The sequence below is a fragment of the Colobus angolensis genome, unplaced genomic scaffold (genome assembly GCF_000951035.1).
Source record: "Colobus angolensis palliatus isolate OR3802 unplaced genomic scaffold, Cang.pa_1.0 Scaffold203, whole genome shotgun sequence".
In the NCBI taxonomy this organism is placed as follows: Eukaryota; Metazoa; Chordata; class Mammalia; order Primates; family Cercopithecidae; genus Colobus; species Colobus angolensis.
The window spans coordinates 2,863,163-2,877,336 of NW_012115189.1; the positions used below are offsets into that span (position 1 = coordinate 2,863,163).

Consider the following 14,174-nt stretch of genomic DNA (forward strand, 5'->3'; position numbering starts at 1 on the left):
CTGGGTAACAGAGTGAGACTCTGTCTCAAAAAAAAGATGTTGATAATATGACTGAATATTTTCAGTATTAAGTATGTTGCATATTCTATTTAGCTTTAGTCTACTCTGAAAAATCCTTATTTTTCAAAACATAAAAAGATGTCATACAAGCAAGTGGAAAGGAGTTTTAATTCACAAGTCTCACATGGATAGAAGAAAAATAACACATGGAGCCAAGAAACAAATGTGAAGAAAAATCAGAAAACTATGTAACAACAACAAAAAAATCACAAAACAAGTGCATTGGCTTCTGGCCAGGGGCGGTGGCTCATGCCTGTAATCCCAGTACTTTGGCAGGCTGAGGCGGGTGGACTGCCTGCGGTCAGGAGTTCAAGACCAGCTTGGTCAACATGGCAAAACCCCAGCTCTACTAAAAATACAAAAAATTAGCCAGGCGTGGTGGTGCGAGCCTGTAATTCAGCTACTTGGGAGGCTGAGGCAGGAGAATCGCTTGAACTCGGGAGGCAGAGGTTGCAGTGAGCCAAGATTGTGCCACTGCACTCCAGTCTGGGTGACAGAGTGAAACTCTGCCTCAAAAAAAAAATAAAAATAAAAAATAAAAAATTTTATATATCTATATATATATATATAGGTTTCTCAGAAAACATTAACAGAAAGTTACAAAAACAAAACTGAGTGTCTAAACTCTTTCCTTTTTATAAACTGCCTTGAATGCCAATATTTTTTCATTTCTCATAAGAAAGCTTAATGGAATCAATTAACCAACCCTTAACTAATATTACTATAAAAACAATTTTGATAAAAGATTAAATAATGCTTTCCCACTAAGATAAGAAACAAGACAAGTATGTCTGTTCTTGCCATTTCTATTCAACTCTGTATTGTAGGATTTAGTCAGTGCAATAAAGAAAAAGCAGGCCAGGAGTGGTGGCTCATGCCTGTAATACTACTACTTTGGAAGGCCAAGGTGGGAGGACTGCTTGAGGCCGGGGTTTCAAGACCCACCTGGCCAACACAGCAAGACCCTGTCTCTATAAAAAAGAAAATTTTTAAAAAGAAAAGCAATAAAAGGCATCAAGATCAGAAAGAAGGAGAACTGTCCTTATTAGTAGAGGACTATCATTTATGTAGACAATCCTATGAAATCTACATAAAAGCTACTGAACTAATAATCGAGTACAAGATGGTAGAGTTTAAAGCCAATACATGAAAAAAAAAAAAAGATCAATCAGCTTTTTACAGACTAGCAAGTACCATTAAACAATCAGAAATTAAAATTAAATCCTGCCCAAGTGTCAGGGTGAGTAAAAAAAAATTAAAAGAAAACTTTTATAATAGTGTACAAAATACAAAACAGATAAATTTGCTTGAAAAATGTCTAAAACCAATATACTGAAAGCAATGAAATATTGCTGAGAGACCTACATAACTAGAGAGCGATGTGGCCTTAATGAATTGGCATATTTGATACTGTTAAAATTTCAGTTCTCTGCAAACTGATCTATACGTTCAACACAATCCTAATCACTATCTGAACAGGCATTTTTATAGAAACTGACAAGATGATTATAAAAATTCATATGGAAATGAAAGGAACCTAGATTAGCCAAACAACATAGAGAAAGAACAAAGTTGGAGGATTTACACTACTTCATGATTTGTTATAAAGCTACAGAAATCAATATAGTGTGGTTATTGGTAGAGGGATAAACACATAGGTCAATGGAATGGAAGAGTCCAGAAATAGATTCACACACATATGGATCAACTGATTTTCAACAAAGCTGTAAGGTCTTTATTCTTTTCGAAAGTGGTTTTGGAACACCTATATATCAACATGTCTGGAAAAAAAAAGTTTGAGAGTAACATTCTGGAAAAAAAAAGATTAAAAGGAAAAAAAAGAACATCAATCCATACTTGACTATTCTATAAAGATTAACTCAAATGGACAATAAACCTAAATGTAAAACCTAACAGTATAAAACTTCTATCAGAATACATAGAGAAAAATCTTTGTGACTTTGGGTTAGGAAAATATTTCTTAGATACAACAATAAAGCATGAGCCATGAAAGAAAAATAAACTGAACTTCATCAATACTAAGAACTGCTCTTTGAGGACACTGTTAAGAGATGAAAAGACAATCTACAGCTGGGAGAAAATAATTGCAAATCACAAATCTGATAAAGGACTTATATCCAGAAGATACAAAAAATGTTCAAAACTCAGTAAGAAAACAAAAAACCCAATTTTAAAATAACAAGATTTGAAGACATACTTCACTAGAGAAGATATGAACATATATTTCACTAGATTCAGATGAGAAAAAAGTACATGAAAAGAATCTCAGTCATTATGGAAATGTAATACAACTACCACATGACCCAGCCATTCCCCTCCTAGATATTCACCCAAGAGAAAGAAATGCCTATGTCTATGCAAAACTTGTACACAAATGCTCACAGCAGCTTTATTTGTAACAGCCCCAAACCAGAAACAACCCAAATGCCCATCAGCAGGTGAAAGGATAATCAAACTTGCTATAGCCATAGAATGGAATACTACTAATGGCAAAAAAACACAATTACTTTTACACCAACCTGATACTTGGCAATAAAAAATAATAAACTAGTGATAAGTGCAATAATGTGGATGAATCTCAAAATAATTATGCTGAGTGAAAGAAGGCAAAAAAGAGAGAAAGTGAATATACACTATATGATTTCACTTACATAAAGCTCTAGAAAATGCAAATTAATCTATAATAACAAAAATCAGATTAGTGGTTGCCTGGAGACCATAGGAAAAAAAAAAAAAAGAGCAGGAGGGGGAAATTTCAAAGGGGCACAGGGAAACTTTTTGAAGTGATTAATATGTTAATTATCTTGATTGCAGTTATGGTTTCACAACTGCAAGCATGTCATAATTTATCAAATTGTACAGTTTATTGTTTGTCAATTAGATCTCAATAAAGCTATTAAAAACTTTTTGTTTTCGAGGCAGTCTCACTCGGTAGCCCAGGCTGGAGTGCAGTGGTGTGATCCTGTCTCACTACAACCTTGACCTCCCAGGTTCAGGGAATCCTCTAGCCTCAGCCTCCTGAGAAGCTGGGACAACTGCCATGCCATGCCCAGTTAATTTTTTTTATTATTATTTTGTAGAGATGAGGTTTCACTATGTTGCCCAGGCTGGTCTCGAACTCCTGGGCTCAAGCAATCTTCCAGCCCTGGCCCTCCCACCTTGGCCTCACAAAGTACTGGGACTGTAGGCATGAGCCATGTGCTTGACCTGTAAACATTTTTTTAATGGCAAAAGGGATGATCTCAAAGATTAATCTCCAAATGTACTCTTCTAAATTAATCACTGAACTATTTTGGTCAAAGTCATCTTTACTATGGCAAGAATATTAAAATAATCAATTCCTTTGAAAAGCTGAATGATTTCTTCAGCAGAAATACGCAGAGGCTAATGAGATTATCACTTCACATTCACTTTTTTTTTTTGAGACAGGGTCTCACTCTGTCACCCAGGCTAGAGTATAGTGGTGTGATCATGGCTCACTGCAGCCTCAAACTCCTGGGCTCAAGTGATCTTTTCACCTCAGCCTCCAGAGTAGCTGGGACTATAGGCACATGCCATTGAACTTGGCTAATTACGAAAAAAAATTTTTTTTGTAGAGACACAGTTCCCAACATAGTCTCAACATCCTGGGCTCAAGTGATCCACCTGTCTTGGCCTCCCAAAGTGCTAGGACACCATATTTTTATATGTTGATGATTATTAGCAAGTTTTTGATAGATTCTAGATAAAAGAACATCCAGGAAAAGTACCCTGAAAATGAACAAACATACCTTGATTTGTGCAAAGGGTCTTTCATAACCTCCAACATACAGAAGGCCAACATTCTGAGGAAGTAACCTACAAAGAAAAAAAAGCATTATTTATAAAATACTCCTTATGAGTAAGGTTGTATAATTATCAAAATTTGAATAATAGATATAGATACATTATAAAATATATTAGATGGATGCCGTGAGAAAAGTATTCTTGTCTTTCGCACTATGAGACAGTAATCAGCAAATAAATAATTTTATATTTCAGAAAATAATGGGAGCCAAGTGTGGTTGTGTGTGCCTACAGTCCCAGTTACTCGACAGACTGAAGCAGGAGGACTGCTTGACTCCAGGAGTCCAAGGTTGTAGTGTGCTATGACTGCACCTGTGAACAGCTACCCCCCTTTAGTCTGGTCAATATAATGAGACCCCGTCTCAAATAATAATAATAAGTAAAATGTTGAGAATGAAAACTTAAATGCAGAACACTCTAACATATTAGTAATTCTAACAAAATTACAGAGGGTCCTTGAATAATACAAGTTTGAATAGCATGAGTCCACTTACACAGGGATCGTTTTTCATTCAATAAAAGTTACACTGAGTGTGCCTGTCTCTCCTGCCTCCCCTTCCACCTCTTCCACCTCTTCTCCCTCTCCCATCACTGAGACAGCAAGACTAACCCCTCTTCCTCCTCCTTCTCAGCCAGTTCAATGTGAAGACGACAAGGATGAAGACGTGTATAATGATGTACCACCACTATGCAATGTACAGGAGATAATACAAACCTAAATACATCGGTACCAAAATCTAACAGGAAAACCTGACAAATACATAGCCTTAACAAAAGGTACCCTCCAATAAGAGGTATAACAGAGAAACTCACCATTAGAAAGTAGTGGAATAAAGGTATTTGCTATGAAGGGATCTGGAAAAGTTTGAATAGATGGGATTTGGGATTAGCCTCAAAGATTGGGTAACACAAAGGGAAAAAAACAACGTCCTGCGCAAAAGAAGATTTGAGACAAAGACAGCACAAGTATGGACGGAGTAAGGAATAATTTAGTTGGAGATGAGAACTCAAAGAAGTTTAGAGTTAACCGTGAAGAATTTCAAATGGCATATACTTTATTTTGTAGGCAATATGGAGTCATATTAAAAGATATACTTATTTCTTATAAAACAATAAACATGAAAATAAAAATCAAACCAAACAAAGGTCTAATATAAAAAAATGGTAACGATTATGGTCTCTGCATTATCCCTTCCTTCTTATTCCCACAGTTCTAATATGTCCTCACTCTTAAATGCAATGAAACATTGAGAATGAAGAAATACTATCATTATAACTGTGTTTGTGGAGTATGTAGGGAACTGGTAGTGGTGTGGGGTATAGGAAGGACATAATTAAATATTCTTGCATTTAACTGACCAAAATGTACATATATCTCATCTTTCTTTTATCACAAATCTTTACATAATGGACACTGTGAATAAATGGATACAACTTCAGTCTGAACATGATTATACATGAAGAAGAAAAAACAAATTGCCTATACTCCTTGCCGAGAGGAACTACGCAACGTCCCTTCTCAGTCTCGACATTGAAAGTTAATGGCCTTTTAACGTAATAGATTTCTAATGATCTCTAGGATGGCTATAAATTCTATTGCATGAATCTCAGAATGGAACACTGTGTAGTATCTAGAGTCAAAACAAAAAACTAAACAACAATTGGAAACTCAAAACAATAAAAAACTTCTCGGCATGCCATATTGATATAATCACAGCAAATGAGAACACGAGATTATCATAACCATCTCTTTTAAATTCTGTTAGTGACTTCAAAACCCTACTTCAACAATTCCAAGATATACATTTATTTATAATTTAACTTCTCTGAAATTGAAATGCCTGTGATGCTAGGTGGTATCATAATAATAACCAGGTGACTATTGTGAGGTAGTTGTGTGATTACCCCTCATTGACATGGTCTACTAAGACCATGAAAGCACAGTCTCACAGCAACTTAGATTCTATGAAATAAGGTAGATATTTAGTCTCCTGGGAATATCCCCTGTACCCTATGTTCTATAAGAGCCTATAGGCTGGGCGTGGTGGCTCATGCTTGTAATCCTAGTACTGTGGGAAGCCGAGGAGGGCGGATCACCAGAGGTCAGGAGTTTGAGACCAGCCTGACCAACGTGGAGAAACCCCGTCTCTACTAAAAAGCCCAAAATTAGCTGGGCGTGGTGGCGCATGCTTGTAATCCCAGCTACTCAGGCAGCTGAGGTAGGAGAATCGCTTGAACTCAGGAGGCAGAGGTTGAAGTGAGTCGAGATCATGTCATTGCACTCTAGCCTGGGCAACAAGAGTGAAGCTCTTATCTCAAAAAAAAAAAAAAAGAGCCTATAAAGTATTAAAGGGTCACTAAGAGAATATTAACAGCTGCTAAACACAATTCTGAATTAAGCCAACTTAGCAAAAACTTTCTTACATTTAGAATGTAAGTGATGACACTGTAATTTGAAACATATTGTTGATGGTTACAAACACGACTAAAGGCATTTGTTTAGTAGATTCAAATAGGAAACATAGGAAATGTCCCCTAATCTAAGAAATGGAGAATTTCTTAGCCCATCATTTGACAAATAAGAAATTAACCAACAAAACTTTAAATCTCTCCCAAATCATTGCTGGTATCATAAATTGAACGTTAGGTATATATAGCAGTAGTTTAATTTATTTCCTATATAACAAGTGTTCACAGAAAGCTTGATTTAACCTCCTTTAGCAGCAGGAATAGTCACTGTTCATACAAATAGATGCTAGAAAAGGAAAAGAATAAAAGTTGTCTGACATTTAAAAATCAGCATGCCTCTAAATTACTATCCATATGCATTTCAGGAAGCTTGTCAATACACTATTTAGTGTGTCCCTCCCTCCAACTTGTCTAATAACTAACTACCTTTCCCTAAGTAAGAAATTTCTTAAATATATCAGTTAGCATATATATGTATGTATGTATATGTCACTTTTAAAAATTACTAGTCTTTCTTATTCATATACTTCTTTCTTACTCATTATCCCTTACCATATATTATATTACCACCTTCGTTTGAGTGGATTTTAACATGTGTCATAATTTAAAGGCCTGCTATGCATAAGATAATACTTTGAGAACACAAATTCCCACTTTTAAAATGGACTTCTTTAAATACTTTTACCTTTCAAAAAGTATTTTTGCAAATTGTATACGTAATTATTGTCAAGTAATATGTACCATTTCATCATGCAGGGTGCTTATGTACAATATAGCAATCACACATTTTAAAACCCCAGAGTAAAGCATTAATTCAGCACTAATAAACACATTTATACGTATATTTAAAAATAGAAGCCCTGACTTACTTGGTACCAGGTAATTGTTTAGCCCTTAAGTTAGGCGAACATTACCATAACCTTTATACAAATGCTAACAACGCTGAGATATTTGTTTGCAACTAAATGTTTCTGTACTGTGGCTACCAAAGAGGATGTTTTTGGAAAGTAGCAATAAAGAGACACTGTTGGACAACAACAATCTATTACAGCTTTAGAAGTTAAGAATAGACAAGACTAATATCTATTTTACTTTCATTTTTCCAAACACAAACACTAACCAATATCTATTCTGAAAAGAAAGCCCCAAAATTGTTTCCAGAAAAGTTTCTCATAAAAGAAAGTAAAACTTGTCAGGTAATAGAATAAACATTTAAAAGAACTTTATTCACCCAATACCGATGATACATCAAACACAGAAAACCTGCTTTAAAAGTAAATTGAGTCTGCAATTATTTCAAATTACAAGTTTAAAGGGGGCAAGGGATTCTTTCTAAAAATAAGCTAAATAACTCAAAATTAACTGTTCTATGTACAAGCCATAACTATAGTACCCATTATCAGATATATTTTTACATTGCAACAAAATACCTTGAAACAACTTATAGCACCTTGAATACTGACTTACATAAAATTCCACTGTTTAGCAAGTTATCCAAAGACCAGACTACATACAATACATCTAATACATCTACTATTAGAAACCAAACAACCAAACAAATAGAAAGCAAATACACTTAATATAGGATCAGTAGTGCCATCTTGAACTTAAGAAAATGCATATTATTGATAAGGTCTACATTATTCTTCGAATCTTGTAGTGGGATGTAAATTTAAAAAGTGTATTCCACAAAGCTAATTTTTTTTCCTTTATTTAAAATTTCCAATTTTTATTTTAAGTTCAGGGTATGTGTGCAGGATGTGCAAGTTTGTTACATCAGTAAACATGTGCCATGATGCTTTGCTGCAAAGACCATCCCATCACTCAGGTATTAAACCCAGCATCCACTAGCTATTCTTCCTGATACTCTCCTTCCTCCCACATAAAGCAAATTTTGAACAAATAAAGTAATGCAGATCATAGCCTCAGAACATAATTCAGCTAGAAATCAGTAACATAAAAGTAACCAGAAAAATCCTCATGTCTGTAAAGACAGAAGTATACTTTAAAATAACCCATAGGTCAGAGGTAAAATCATAATTGAAATTATGAAATGTCTTCAACTGAATAGCAAAATAACAATATATCAAAACTTGTAGGTTGCAGGTAAAACCAATAAAACCATAAAGAAATTTATAATCCAAAACATATATATGAAAAAGAAGAAATGCTTTACAGAAATTGATGAGTTAAGTATCCACCTTAAGAAATTAGAAAAATAACAGTAAATGAAACCCAACAAAAACAGAAGCAAAGAGGTAACAATTAGCAGAAATTCATGAAATGGAAAACACACTGGAGAGGATCAAAAACACTGAAAACTGTTCCATTTAAGATAATAATTGAATTGAGTCTGAATGAGGTTGACAAAACACACAAATAATCAGTAGTACAAAGAAAACAGCCTAAATGTAGTAACTAATAATAAGAGGATATTATACTTTTATCCCATCAAGTTTCAAAAGCCAGAATAAGCTCCTAGAAAAATATAATGCACTAAAACTGACACAAGAAAAAAATAGAAAATCTTAGTTGTCTCACCATAAACAATTTTAAATTACTCCACAAAGAAAGTAAAAGGTCTAGCAAATTCACCAGCAACTTCTAACAAAATTAATTCTAATTATATACAAATTTTTCCAGAAAATAGAAAAGAATATTTCCCAATTCATTTTATAAAATTAGCATAACTTTGACACGGACACAAAATGCAATGTGGATTAAGAGAGAATAAGAAAACAAGCCACAGACTGGGAAAAAAAGTATCTTCAAAAGACATATGTGAACAATAAGTTCCATCCAAAATATACAACAAACTATTAAAATTTAACAGTAAGAAAATAAACAAGTTCGCTTGGCACGGTGGCTCATGCCTGTAATCCCAGCACTTTGGGAGGACAAGGTGGGAGGATCACTTGAGGCCAGGAGTTCCAGACCAGCCTGGGCAACACAGCAAGACTCCATGTCTACAAAAAGTATAAAAATTAGCTGGGCACAGTGGCATGTGTCTGTAGTCCTAGCTACTCAGGAAACTGACGCAGGACGATCTCATGAGTTCAGGAGTTAAAGGTTACAGTGAGCCATGAATGCACCACTGCACTCCAGCTTGAGTGACAGCAAGATCCCGTCTCTAAAAACAAAACTGTAGAAAAAGAAAAAATAAATAAATAAATAATCTGATTTAAAAATGGTCAAAAGACTGGAACAGACACCTCACAAAAGAAGATATGCAGATAGCAAGTTGTTATATGTAAAGATGTTCAGTCTCATATGTCATTAGGGAAATACAAACTGAAGTAACAGTAAGATACTATAATACACCTATGAGAATGGCCAAAATCCAGGACACTGACACCACCAATGCCGGCAAGGATGTGGAGCAACAGGAACTCACAAGCATTGCTAGTGGGAATGCAAAATAGTACAGCCCCTTTGGAAGATAGTTTAGTGGTTTCTTACAAAACTGAATATACCCTTACCACATGACCCAGTAATCACATTCCTTGGTATTTACTCAAAACAAATTGAAAATTTATGTCCGTACAAAAAAACTGCACATGGGTGGTTATAGCAGCTTTATTCATTATTGCCAAAACTTGGAAGCAACCAAGATGTCCTTAAACAGGTGAAAATAAATGACGGTACATACAGACAATGGAATATTATTCAATGTCAAAAATAAATGAGCTATCAAAGCCATGAAAAGACATGGAGGAAATTAAAAGTATAAGAAGTCAATCTTAAAAGCCTACAAATTATATGATCCAACTATATGATATTCTGAGAAAGGCAAAAGGATTTTTTTAAGGCAGTGAAGCCATTCTGTATGATACTATAATGCTAGATATATGTCGTTATACATTTGTCAAAACATCACCAAGAGTAAACCTCAATGCAAACTATATAGACTTTAGTGATAATTACATGGCAACATAGGTTCATCAATTCTAATAAATTAGCACTCTGATGCAGAGTACTGATAGTATGGGAGGGCCACACATGTGCAGGGCAGGTGGTATATGAGAACTCTCTGTACTTTCTGCTCAATTTTTGCTATGAACCTAAAACTGCTCTAAAAGAGATAAAGTCTATTTAAAGAAAGAAATGAACTATGAAGCTACAGAAAGACACGGAAGAAATCTAAATGAATATCGCTAAGTGAATGAAACCAATCTAAAATCACTACATACTATATGATTCTAGCTATATGACATTCGGAAGAGGCAAAACTATAGCGGCAAGATCAGTGGCTGCCAGGGGATCAGAGGGAGGAAAACAGGAATAAATAGGTGTTGCACAGGAAATTTTCAGAGCAGAATACTAGTCTGTATGATACTGTAATGGTCGATATCATCTGTACATTATGAATCTGTCCAAATCCATAGAACTATAAAACACAGCTAAACCCAATGGAAACTATGGACTTTAGTCAATAATACAACCGATTTGTTTATCAGTTGTAACAAATGTACCACACTAGTACAACATGATAAGGGAAATTGTATGCCAAAAGAGAAAGGGTATCTAGGAAATCTCTGCACTTTCTGTTTAATTTTCCATAAATGTGGAAAAAGACCTATAAAAAAAGTCATAAACTTTTTTCAAAAAATGCAATGTTGACAGTATAAGAAAGGAAACTTATAGGCCAACTGCAGAGAGGAGAAGGGAGAAGAGGGAGGAAGAGGAGGGAAAAGGAGGAAAGAGAGAAGGGGAAAGGGAAAAAAAAAGAAGCAAAGAAAACCATCAAACTGGGTTTATTCTAAAAATCATTTAATATTAAATAACTCACCATTGTAATTACCTGAGGAACAGGATGGGGGGAAAGACCGTATTGTTATAATGGCAGAAAAGGTATTTGAAAAAAACTAAACATCCTTGTATAAGTACTCTTAAATAAGGAAGAGAAGCTAATTTTTCAATTTTATCTAAATGATCTAAGTAAATAAATAAATCAAACCCTACAGGAAACACACTTAATGGAGAAATTTTTAAATTTTAGATGGAGAAGAATGCAAAAACACCTTCTATCACCATTTTTGTTTAACAATGTACTAGAGGCCCTAGCCAGTGTATTAGGCAAGGAAAAACATGATCTAAGGTTTAGAGGGAAAAAAGCTCACAGTATTCATAAACATAATATATATACATATGTATCCCCCCCAAATGCAGAAAAAGTATTAGGATTAATCAGTGATTTTATGGTAAGATTCCTGGATACTAGATCCATTAGAGAAAGATAGCAGTTGTATTAACATGCAGTTAAAAAATGAAACTATGGATGATCCAATTCAAAAATATTTTTAATCTAGGAATAAAACAAAAGAAGTGAAAGACCTTAATCAATAAAAGTATCAAACATTATTGCTAGAAATTTAAGAAAACCTAAGTAAATGAAAGAATACAACATGTTCATAGACAGGAAATCACAACACTGTTACCACATAAAATGTTCACAACCTGATCTATATATTAAATGCAATCTAAAAACTCCTGACAGAATTTGTATGAGAAACTTCATAAGCTCATTCAAACATACATGAGGAAAAGCAAAAGAACAAAAATATTGAAAATTATCCTAAAGAAGAACAAAGTAGGAGGACTTACTTACTAGATATCAAGACTTCTCATACTTTAGCAGTAACGAAAATGGGGTTGATGTAGGGACAAACAAGTACGTCAGTAGAATAGAATAGAGAACCTAGAAATGGTTCTACACATAGGCACTGAATTTATAACAAAGGTAGCATTGCAGAGCAGACGTGAAAGGATAATCTTTCTAATAAATAGTGCAGGGATAACTGGCTATCCACATAGATGAAAATACGCCATACAGGAAATACTGGTATATCTGACTACATTAAAATTAATAATTTACATTTATCAAGAGATAGGCTAAGATCCGAACTTCACACAAGTCACAAGAATAAACTCCAAATGGATTGGGCATCTAAGTACGAAAAAAGGAGAAACCTTACAAATATTAAAAGAAAACCTGAGTGAATTCCTCTTCAATCTTAATATAACAAGGAAATAAGAGAAAATGTTGGTAAATCATACTATATAAATTTTTTTAAATGGCATGGCAAAAAAAACACCAAAAACAAAATCAAAAGATAACTGAAAAACTGGGAGAAAATATCTGTAACATATACCACAGAAAAGGGACTACTAACTTTAATATATAAAAAACTCTTAAACATTGAGAAGAAATGGGAAAAACACATTAACAACATAATTCAAAAAATATAAAACATGGACATTAGGCATATATAAAAATATTCAAACTCACTTGTAACTAGAAAAATGCAAATTAAAACAACACTGAGATACCATTCCCACTTACCAGACCGGCAAAATTAAAATGTGTGGACAACACATTCTGGGGCCAGGCTGTGGAAAACAGACACTCTCATATACTGCTATTAGAAATGCAAACTAGTATAACCCGTCTGGAGGGAAATTTGGCAAAACTACACGTGCACTTAGCTTTTGACCTAGTAATCTTCCTTCTGACAGTGTCCTTGAAGATGTACCCCCCAAAACTAAAAACTACATATGCACAAGGCTATTTATTGTAGCACCGTTTGCAGTTGCAAAATGTTAAGGACAACCCAAATGCTCAGACATGGCAGAGTGGTTAAATAAGTTATGGTTAAATCCACATAATGGAATAATATGCAGCTGTAAAAAATGAGGACAATCTCTACTTACCAATAGGATATGATTTCCAGGATATATTTACTGCGTTAAGTGAAAAAAAAGAAGGCGCAAGAGAGGATATATGGTACGCTGTCCTTTGGTAAAGAAAAAGTATAAAACATTCATGTATCTGTTCCTTTGTGCAAAAGAATTACAGGAAGGCTAAAACAGAAACTAAAAAGACTGGTTTCCCATGAGGGATAGGTGCAAACAGGTAGAAATCATGGGAGAATACAAATAGGGTAGCAGGATGGGTGAAGAGTGACATATCTATAAGAGTATCTTTTTATATAGTTAGGACTTAGAACCATTACAATGTTTCGGCCGGGCGTGGTGGCTCAAGCCTGTAATCCCAGCACTTTGGGAGGCCAAGACACTTTGGGAGATCGAGACCATCCTGGCTAACACGGTGAAACCTCGTCTCTACTAAAAAATACAAAAAACTAGCCGGGCGAGGTGGCGGGCGCCTGTAGTCCCAGCTACTCGGGAGGCTGAGGCAGGAGAATGGTGTAAACCCGGAAGGCGGAGCTTCCAGTGAGCTGAGATCCGGCCACTGCACTCCAGCCTGGGCGACAGAGCCAGACTCCGCCTCAAAAAGAAAAAAAAAAGAACCATTACAATGTTTCATATACCAAACGATCAATTAAAATCAATCACAATGTTGAGAGAACCTAAAAAGGAATGAAAATAATTATATTTACAAATGAATAATACACATTAAGGGTGATGGGGATGAAAGGAGCTAATTTAAGTAACTTCAGAAAACAGCATTTTGACTATATTCTGCAAGGCTACAGACAAAAAGAACTGTAGACAAACACCGTACTTGAGTCAGTAAACTTGTTTCTCATATGGGTACTGGTTAGTAATCACGAAAATATATACTAGGATTTAACAAACAAATATATCATGGATAATGAGATGCAGGTTTCTCACTGTACAAAGAGTTACAAATAAGAAAAAGAGAAAGGACAGAATTAACATTTTGATGTTGGATAAGGATCATCAGTAAGTCCTCAAGCCTTCTAATATACTGACAGATGGAAGAAGAAATAAATATAAATATACATGTTGCTGCTTGTTAGTATATGATACATTCC

General features: G+C 34.7%; 1 protein-coding gene across 4 annotated transcripts in view; it reads right to left on the reverse strand.

Annotated features, from left to right (window-relative positions):
* RNGTT (RNA guanylyltransferase and 5'-phosphatase) overlaps window positions 1-14,174 on the reverse strand; it is a 331,246-nt gene that overhangs the window by 65,437 nt on the left and 251,635 nt on the right. For all 4 annotated transcript variants that reach the window (XM_011941909.1, XM_011941908.1, XM_011941911.1 and 1 more), the window contains one exon: window positions 3,852-3,918. In XM_011941909.1, coding sequence (XP_011797299.1) covers window positions 3,852-3,918 — 67 coding nt within the window. The remainder of the gene's footprint in view (window positions 1-3,851; window positions 3,919-14,174) is intronic.